This window comes from Pygocentrus nattereri, chromosome 9 (genome assembly GCF_015220715.1).
Source record: "Pygocentrus nattereri isolate fPygNat1 chromosome 9, fPygNat1.pri, whole genome shotgun sequence".
Lineage (NCBI taxonomy): Eukaryota > Metazoa > Chordata > Actinopteri > Characiformes > Serrasalmidae > Pygocentrus > Pygocentrus nattereri.
This window is the reverse complement of record NC_051219.1, coordinates 27,202,021-27,212,913: the sequence shown is the minus strand read 5'-3', so window position 1 is coordinate 27,212,913 and position 10,893 is coordinate 27,202,021. Positions and strand designations below refer to the sequence as shown.

Sequence of the window (10,893 nt, the reverse complement as noted above, 5' to 3'; positions counted from 1 at the left end):
AGATGTAGAGATGTGTCCTTTCAAGTCTTGTATGTTCTATTATTTCCTTAGAGGAGAAAAAGGAATGTGATAATTGTTTCTATATATGTCTGCAGGTGTGCCCTATCTGTGCCTCCATGCCCTGGGGAGACCCGAACTACAAAAGCACAGACTTCTTTCAGCACATCCGAATAAGACACGGCTTCTCTTATGACACATTTGTGGTAAGCACAAGGATACACGTCTTTAGCCCATACCACCACAGTGCACTGAAACAAGAGGAGGATATTTGGATGTGCATATTTTCTACATTAATATAAAATATATTACATTATCACAGTTCTTGCCAAAAGAAACCTTTGATGTAATATACAGGGTGGAGATTCCAGACACATTCTGCTGAAAATCAAAATAAAGCTCTCGTTTTCTATAATTTGCAGTTTTATTTATTCCCAAAGTAAGACTATAATGAATATTTACATATTTGAATTAGTTTTTCAGTACATAAAACCTAGTTTAGGCTTTAATATGTTAAATTATTTCAAAGAGACGAAACCCATACTAATTTGTATTAATCCATCAAGCTTTGGATGTTTCTTCTTACGTGAGTCCATACCTGTGACTCCAGTGAGATTTGACTTCCTGAGAGTTCAGGTGGTGGAGGTGGAGCTTACTGGCTGATGTTATCACTCCCTTTTCATGCGGGTAAACATGACCAGATTGTTGGCAGCATTCTTAAGTAGGGTGGATAAGCGGCATATGCTTTGCTTCCTCATGCTGTCTGAACAGATGCAGCTGACAGTGCAATAGGGCCAACAGACTCTGATCAATAGGGTACATTGCAGGTTAATGTAAACGACGCGTCAGACCGAGGTCACTTCAGGTCAAGCTGAAGGGGCCCATGTCCACTGTCCATCAGCTACTTTATTGCAGTGTTATAACAGGGCTGCATGGTATGGACTACAGCTCTCACTAATATAATAGTTAACACATCCTCTGCGGTGAACACACTTCTGCTCTTATAATACACAATTACTGTTTTGTTTCTTTTTTCTTGAAATTAACATATTGGGGGGGGGGCGGGGCACGACATAAATTCCAGTCTGCACATGTTTAATTTTTTCTTCTAATATAAATAGAAATCACGCACTGAAATTTGCCATATTTAAGTTTATTTACTTAGGAGTTTGCACACAACTATACATCAACTGACCCCTACAGTACATCTAACTTTTACACATGTGTACCATACTGGTGCATTTTGTAGTCTCATTGTGTTTGTCACTCTCAGCACAGCAGTGACACTGACGTGGTGGAGGTTTGTTAGTTTGTGTTGCACTGGTGCGAGTGGATCAGACAAGGCAGTGCTGCTGGAGATACTGTACTAGGAATAGTCCACCAACCGAAAATATTCAGGCAACAGTGTCCTGTGGGTAGCGTCCTGTGACCACTGATGAAGGACTAGAGGATGACCAACACAAACTGCTCAGCAACATAAGAGCTGTTGTCTCATATGACGTTACATCTACAAGGTGGACCAACAGCAGGTGGGTCTAATAGAGTGGGTACAGTGAGTGGACACCGTGTGTCAAAACCCCAGCAACGCTGCTGTATCTGATGCACTCGCACCAGCACAACACACATTAACATGCCACCACCACGTCAGTGTCACTGCAGGGCTGAGAATGATCCGCCACCCAAATAATACCTGCTCCTGTTGGAAGATCTACTTCTTTAACTTCAGCTTCTCTTCAGGCACTGTTTGATAGGAAAGAGAATTCGTAGTCGATACTGCGATTGTCAGTTGGACAGGCGCTGCGGCAGCAAAGCCCCAAACCATAACGTTTCCACCACCGTGCTTTACAGTGGGTATGAGGTTCTTTTGAGCAAACATGGTCTTGGGTTTCGCCAATCTTTGCTTCTGATACTGTGACCAAAAAACTCTATCTTTGACATGTGTGACGGACGTCCAGCTTATGTGTCTCAGAACAGAAGTCTTCCTCTCGCCCTTCTTTAAAAAGTACATGTGAAGGACGTTTACCTGAGTCTCACATCATTTTAAGCAAATTTAATGGAAGCACTGCTCACTGCTGCTCATCTCTCTCGGACTGGACTCACATCATGCTCGTTGTCATGGTAACGTCTACGCTAAGTGGTGATCCACATATGTGCGTAATTGTGGATCGGACTACTTGTAGTGTTCATGTAAACAGATTTTCATTCGAGTGAGCATATAAACATCTCTGTCTTAATCTATAATCAGAATATATTCAATCGAATTCGCAAAAATCTTTGCATGTAAACACAGCCATTGTCCCAGAAGACCTAGTCCTTGCCAGGATATTCATAAGCTTACCTTAGTATTGGCCTGCTGTTCTTTTTAGACAGCAGTAGTCCTCCTGGCACAGCTTCCATGTAGGTCAAAAATGGTCATTCTAAGTGTTATTTGTTAAATTATATCACCTTTATCTATTAACATTATTTAAATGAATGGATATCTGTATATGTATATCACTGTAGTCTGAAGAAAACTTTGATTCTCCAAAATGCTAACTTTACAGGAGAAGGAAAAAACATGCGTTACTTTTAATGTAAGTCAATGGAACCAGACTTTTACCAAGTTATTTTATGCTGTTTCTTTTGGTCCATTTATCATGAAATGTATATTCAAATTATGTCAAAAACTGAAAAACAGCAAAAAGGGAAATACAAGGTTTTCTTCTGATAGCAGTAATATATAATGTCATATATAAAGTTTAATTATCACTATGGAATAGCCAATAGAAGTAGAAGTAGACAAAAATGAAAATGATTATGATTATTTTATGCTTTTCTCTTGACAAAGCTAAAAGCACATTAATAGCTTGACTGTCTAGGTGGTTGTTATCCCCTTCATGGCTCATTGTATGTATGCATATTTCTGTTATCAGCATTGGAGAGGTTAACCGTGCTCACTGGTATAATCGTTATCTTACCTCGTATGTGATAAGTCCATCAGAGATTAGGGACCCGTTGGTGTGGAATTCTTTTCTTTTCTCATTCTTTTTCTGTGTATGTGCTCTTTAGGATTACTCTACAGATGAGCAGGCTATGATCGAAGAGGCCATTCAGCGCTCTATCATGGATAAGTGAGCTGGATCACATGGAGGACGGGCCCCTGAGGCAGGCGTGTTAAATGCCACACAGAAATCTGGTTGAGTGAAAACATTTGAATGTAGCATGTAATCTATTATGTCTTATTATGTTATTCCAAATTATTATCTATTTAATATTTCATATTTATTTCCAGATGTATTTAACTTATTCTGAGTAATAATATCAAATGCATTGCATTGGCAGAAAGTAAAGGTATCTGCAGTTGATTTCACTTATTTTTACTCAGAAGAGGTGAAAAATGCGTCTAGATACAAGCAATATATTAAGACAATCAGATTATTAAATATATTTCTATATATTTATTTGCTTAATGTAAATAATAGCATTAAGATTATCATTGTAAGATTCTCTTTTGCTTCATTCAAGTATAAACAATGCAAAACTGCCAAATAACTTCACTCAACATCACTACTTGAATATGTATGAAACCTCTCAAAGTTTTCAGTCTGTACTGTAATCACAGTGACCACATAATAAGAAATATTAGATATGTCACTTAAATTCACAATATTTTCACTCAGCCAGATTCAGTGGAAGTTGGGATTTCCTCCCCTAAAAAATCTATAAAACAAAGATAAATAAATGAATAAAATGTTAAAACATAAAGAAGCAACAGTAAGTTTCAGGGCTATGTCACCCCATTATCAGAAGTACTTTGCCTTTAATATATTTAACCAAAGCAGCCTGTGTGAAAAATATGAAACAGCTAGCAAATAATGTAGAAATGAAAAACATATAGGTTTAAAGAGATAAGATGTTGTGTTGATGTATGGAGTGAGATGTAGTCCGTTCTGTCTGTGAATGCCTAAAATCAGACACTTCTATAACCATATTTCCTCTCACTCTTATATAAACTGTCTGTAAGGATACTTCCACCTGATTTTTCAAACATTTATGCTAATTAAGTGGATAAGTTGTAAACAAAGTCATTCAGAGCGGTTTGGTGTGAAACCCTTCGTTCTAGAGAAAATCAAAAAAAATGTAGAACTGTTCACACTGGTGGTGATAGGAACCAGACGTCTGAGGTTAAAGCCTCACAGAAAGTTATTACACAAAATGCTAAGAATGTACTGCCTGAAATAGTTTTACACTGTTACATCATTTATCACTATACCATCATCATCATCATCCTCACACCGAAAACCTCGGAAGACGTGTAGTGGGGTTTTGAAAAATCAATAAAATGGCTGTATTTATGACCTCTGTTTCCCATCATCACCACTTTAGAGAAGCCTGAATGACGTTTCTCTATAATGAATCATTTCTTTAAAATCAAACTACTCTTCCACTCAACTTGGAAAAATTGGTGGAGTTTCCCTTTGAATGGTCAAACTTGGTTTTTAGCGCTTCCTAACTTTATGAGCTGGTGAAAATACTGGGTTGTTTAAAGTCCCAATCAGAAATCAGTCAGAAATTGCAGCAGCTGGATTTATTGCATGTGTAGCTATGGAAATGCTTTTCAGACAGCAACAAATAAACTGAAGGTGTTACTGAAGGTAAACTGATATAAAAGTGAACATACAAAATGAATATATGTCCCATGATGCTATGCTTAATAGAGCAGTGAAGGACAAACAGTGACCCCACTCCCAATATGAATGAAAATCCACTTCAACAGATTGATCCTTTAATGTCTGAATAAGTTTAGTATAATAAGGAAAAGGCAGCAGTTTATAATATTGTCAGTGTAAAAAAAATAGTTCCATTTTTTTCAGTGTTTACTTTTCTACATCATTTGAGTGCAGCAGTTTTCCTTCATATTGTATGAAAGTTTCTGGACCAATAAATGGACCAGTGGAAATTTGCTTGGAGAAAAAAAAAGTTACATTGACTTACATTTAAAGTTAAATTAAAATGCTTATTTTATTTTGGACAGTGATGATGTACAACAGCATTTATTTTATTATTAGTAGTAGTAGTATTACTTGCTTGATTCCAAGTAATGTTCATGCGTTAATTTACAGTCACATTGGTATATTTACAGTTGTTTGCAAAAGATTGGAAACATTGTGAAAACAAGTTATAACATCTTCTGCAGTGAACACAATTCTGCAAATTTTAATGCACAATTGTATGTATATTTGCTGAATATCTATTTCAATATGATAAACTCCTCAAATAAATAGATATTGTGCAGAAAACTTGCACAAAAATGGCATATTTTTTTATATCTGTAGAGGATGTATTTGCTTATTTTCACTGAGAAAATCAGCAAAAGGTACTTTGACAGGGATTACTCAAGTATTTGCATACAACTGTGTTTTGTTGACCAGTATTTGATCGATTTGAAGCATTTCATCATTTGTGCTCAGACAGACTCAGAGCAAAGAAACCATAGGAATAAAGCATTTGGGATGTGGACATTAAAGGGTCAGATCATTAAACGAACTGGACGAGACGTTTTCCATTTTCGTTGTCAACCCTGCTCAATACTTCAGTTGAAAATAGGCCCCCATGTTGTAATGTTATATGATTATTGTCCTGTCCTGCACACAGATGTTCTTCAGTAAAGAGAATGGGTCTATTAAGAACCATGAATATTATATAGAACAATTTCATGCCTCAATGGTTCTTTGCATGGTGAAATCGTTCTTCAGATTGATGGAGAATGTGTTCTGTTGTCTATACAGAACCTCTGTTGTCTATAGCACTGAATAGGGTTGTGTCATCTCAATAGCAGAATTTGTTTTTGTGCTTTATAGAACCATTTTCAAACCAAATTCTCTGTCAATATAACCTTGCAAAGACCATGCATGTGAAGAACCATTTAAGCATGCAAACGGTTCTCTGTAGATGTCATGGTTCTAAATAGAACCATTCTCTTTACTAAAGAACTCTGGAAGAACCATCTTTTTTTCTTTTTTTTTTTTAGAGTGCATGATATAAATTTCAGTACACATGCTCTCCCTTAAACAGACTGGCTAAAATGCACACGGTGAGATTGAATTGCTGTCTACCTGTTCTAGAGGCCCAGCTGTGCTGATGTTCTGGTGATTTCTGATCCGGGTCTTTGAACTGAATTATGTAATAATTATAACAAATAATGTATTTTCTCTCCAGTCATGGCCTTTTAATCATGGACCACTTTTTTGTATATATGCTGTTCACTCATCCACTCATATCTGCATCTGTTTCTGCATCCAGAATCTGCATCCGTTTATCTCTTCCTAGTCATCAGTCGTCTAAGAGGGTCATGATGCAGCCACTGTTTGTTTCTCTGACTCCTTCTAGCCTGATTGTACCACTCTGCCTTTAACTGAAGCATGAAGTGATCAGAAAGTCCGCTCACAGCCATGTTAGTTTGTGTTCGCTGTGTGAGATTTAAACTGAAACAGAATGAAGAAGAAAGATAGAAAATGCTAGAGGACATAAAAACAATAATTCAAATCAATAATCCATTAGTGCTGCTCATCTATATCTCTTTATTGACACTTTTATGCATAGAAGGGCTGTGCTGTTGCTTTTGAATTCCAATTCTGACCACTAGGGGTCAGTGTTGCTCCGTCTGTTCATTGCTATGTCTTTGCGTTGTACGTAAACTAGAGCTGGCTGCTCCTGATGCAGCTGTTAACTGAACTCGTGCTGCTTTAGGAATCAGGATACATCGTGTTTGCCTTTCTGTGCTCATGATTTAGTTGATAAAAAGCACCAAATCGAGCATCGCTCTTGGAAATAAAGGTTCCTAAAGTGGTTCTTGGCTTTGTTTTTCAGTACTTGATTTGGGACCTTCATCATACGGGGGTTCTCAGGGTTCTCCTGCCTCATATATTGCATATCCAGTAGGGCATCATACTGTGGCATTCCTCCAAGCACTTCTTGTTTTGGCACTCTCGTTTTTATTACTGGCCAAAGAGAATAAAAGACGTTTTGGAGCAAGAAGAAAAGGGGGTCGGTTGTAATAACAGATTAAATGTGACAAAAGTAATTAGGATTATTAAGTGTGAAGCCAAATGTAACTGGCAAATGTACTTATTGTGGGACGTGGCTTTATGATACCAACAGTCCTAGACCTAAAAAGGGGAACTCAACTGATTTTCCAAAATTTTTGCTAATTCTGGTTTGATGATTTTTTACAGTAGTGGTGACAGAAACCAGGGATCAAGTGTCTTCTGAGTGTATATATGCACACACACACACACACACACTTCTAACCCGCTTCTCCTTCAGGGTTGCTGGAGCCTATCCCAGCAGTGTTTATATGTAATATTAGTAATGGTAAAATAGTGGTAATTTTGAAAAAATGCATTTTCTATAGGGACTATTTTGCCTGCATGTACCTCTGGCTCACAAGAAATAAGGTTTGGGCCAAAACCTTTTCACAACTACCATAAAATAACATCTCAGGCATCAGGCAGTGTGTTCATACCCATTCCATGTAATAACTTTGTGTTATTGAGGGAGAGAGGGAGTGAGGGAGCTTTTAGAAGTGGATGTCTGATTCCTGTCACCACCACTGTGAACAATTCTGACTCGGTAGTTTTCTCTAGAACTACATCACATCATGCCAAGCACCAGGACAAGACATATTTATATGTAATCTGAACAGTAAACAGTAGAGGTGATCATTATCAGATTTATTTCAATTATAGTTGATTTTTTGGGATTATAAAGAAATATGAGAAGTCCAGTAAAAGCTCTAGTAATACCTGTGGTGAAATGATGATAGTGTGGTTAGCTAAAAAGCCCCTCATTACCTCATTAGTGCTTTTAAAACATTTCAAGATCACTGATGTTGTGATGAGACATACTTTTATACTGTCCTACCTCTAATAAGCACAAAGTCTGTTTGGCGCCTATCGCAATGATTTGTCCTCTTTAAAGGGCACTGAGTTTGCTTGGCCTGCACACTGTTTAGGCAAATTGTATATCAACCCCCCTTTTTTGTAAGTAAAAGCTTTTTTTATGGAGAGTAGTTAATATTTTTTTCTCTCAACTGTAGTAACACATCTAGTGTAGTCGTAGGTTTTAGCACCCCCAGTCAAATGACACATCCTCTACAGAGGACACACTTAAATATGCAGATGTTAACGCACAATTTCTGTTTCTTTGATGAGCTTAACTATTGGAAAATATCCCACATACAATATAAAATGTGCCATAACTTTTGCACAGGGTTCATTTTGTGTTTGTTTTTTTCCCCCAATATATTACATCCAGCAAATAAACGGTAATTGTACATTTAAATGTATAGAAGTGTGTAGACGATGTTTTAAAGCGGAATTCCACCAATTCTTCAAACATTTTCTATATTTAGAGGTCATTCAGAGGGTCATTCTGAGCGGTTTGGTGTGAAATGCTCTGTTCTAGACACTGACCAAGGCAGAATTGTTCACAGTATTGGTGATAGGAACCAGACGTCCAAGCTCCCTCACAGAAATTTATTACATAAAATGGTTAAGAATACACTGCGACCCAGTTTTACAATCTTTTTTTTTTAATGTAAGGCATTGTGAGGCAATATAGTCCCCAATGAATACCTAATTTTTCTATTTTTTTATTATAAACACTGCAATTAAAAATTCAGAAGACATATAGGTTTTCTAGTCATTTTGGATAATAACTAAATTGCCTATATTTGTAGCATTATAGACATTGTGACCCCTGGTTCCTGTCAGCACTGTTGTAAAGAAATCCACATTTCTAGCATTCTATAGAAAACCACAAAGAATGACTTTCTTTACATCACAAAGTAAGAATTATGCAGAAAATTTCAAAGCTGGGTGGAATTCCCCTTTAACTTATTTTCAGTCAGAAAATCAACAAAACATGGATTTTGAACAGGGTGCCTAAACTTTTGCATCTGATCATGTAGATGCACTGATTTCTAACCATTTCCCACTCCGACCCTCCACTCTGATTTGATTTTTATTTCGCTTCATTGCTCTCATCTATCTTGTTTTCTGTACAGTGGAAACCTGCTTTCTCTTTCTCTCCTTCTCTCTCCCTCCCTGCTGCTGTTTGTCATTTTCTCTCCTTGCAGCCTGTCAGGTCTGATGGCTAAAGGTGCTAAATCCTGATAAATTAAAGCTGTTTAATTATTTAAACACTGGACCCTGAAATCAGTCTGAGTGATTTATACTTCCGTATGGGACGCTGGAAGGGGGAGGAAGAAAAACCCTCTATATGTGGTTACTGGAGAGACTTCACACATGGGCCGCTGATATCGAACGTACAATGTCAGAATCGGCACTTAAAGGGCCCACATCACGGACATATTTCTTGAAAACAAAAGTTTGATGTGGTATGTCAACATATATGGAATATATGGAAGCTAAGGTACAAAACAACCCATTTTTGAATTCCCTGTTTTTGTGATGTCATAAACATAAAAACACATTCATTTACTTTTATTGGCCTACAGCAGTCTAGCCCCACACATTCACACTCAGGTGGTAAGGAGTGTTTCAGTCTGTACTGTTTTTTTTTTTTAGTGAGGCACAAAACAGGACAACCAATCAGAATAGACCTCATTTACATATAGCATTCTTAAATGTAACAAAAACAGCTTACTTAAAGGGAAACCAATTTTTCAAAATTTCTGTGTAATTAAATAGATGGTGTAAACAAAGCCTTTCAGAGTGGTTTGGTGTGAAATTCTCCATTCAAGAGAAACAGAATTGTTGTCAGTATTGTTCACAGTGGTGGTGATAGGAACCAGGCGTCCACCTCTAAAAGCTCCTTCACAGAAAGTTACATGAAATGGCTAGGAGTACAGTATGAGTACCTGATGTCTGACACATTGTTTCATGATATTTTAGTCTGTTTATTTTCATATATTCATGACAGAGGGATACAGAACACAGCGTGTTCTAGCAGAATTATGACTATTGTACCATCATCAACATTATGTATAAAAACTCAGAAGAAATGTGTAGGTTCACTTTTGGTTTTGGATAAAACTATAGCTACAGCTATAATTGGGCTGTAGACATTGTGACCCCTGGTTCCTATCACCACCACTGTAAAGAAATCGGTGTCTCTGCAAGTGAACCATATCAAACCACTCTATGTGACTGTTTACGCCTCAGTCCCTGAATTATGCAGACGTTTTGAAAAATCAGTGGAGTTCCCCGTTAATTTAGATAAAAAGAGCTTGAAACATTGTCGTGTTGAAATGAATTACAGAAGTACAAGACGAATGAAGGATATGGGCACTTTAAATGTCAGTCAGCTTAAAGGAATAGTTCAGTGAAAAATCTAATTCACACAATTTGCACAACAGAACCAGAAAGGAGCCAAGATGTGGTTTCTGACATACTGTCATCTATAAAAATGTATAAAATGACATTGCATAGATTCAATAGGTAGCATCTGTCTCAAAGGCTGAATTTTGTCCACATTTATAAACAACAGTCATACAGTGTCAGAAACCACATAAGCAAGTTTATTAGATTACTGAACAACTCCACACAGTTTGAGGGAATTATGTGATGACTTATGCATGCAGTTAGCACCATGCTAAGTTAACAGCTATAAGCTTCCACTACTTGCTAACTACATCAGCTCCACTGCAAAAATAAAGAAGCAACTATCAGACACAAAACAGGCCTCAGCTGTTTGACTGCATTTAATGATAAAGGGGAAAATATCAATGAGAAGATCTTGTAAAAAAAAATACACTTCAGTGAGGTGTGTGCTGAGTACATGAACTTGCATAGTGCATGCGCACACACTTTCTATGCCGCTTATGCTCCTGGGTTACTGGGGGAGTGCTGAAGCCTATCCTAGAGGTCATTGGGCAGAGGCCACAAAACACTA

General features: G+C 37.3%; 1 protein-coding gene across 1 annotated transcript in view; it reads left to right on the top strand.

Annotated features, from left to right (window-relative positions):
* Positions 1-6,832, top strand: part of rnf114 (ring finger protein 114) — a gene marked incomplete at its 5' end in the record, with an annotated part of 26,354 nt that extends 19,522 nt beyond the window's left edge. The window contains 2 exons of the mRNA XM_017698230.2: positions 96-203; positions 3,046-6,832. Of these exons, the coding sequence (XP_017553719.2) occupies positions 96-203; positions 3,046-3,111 (174 nt within the window). The remainder of the gene's footprint in view (positions 1-95; positions 204-3,045) is intronic.
* Between the last annotated feature and the right edge of the window lie 4,061 nt (positions 6,833-10,893).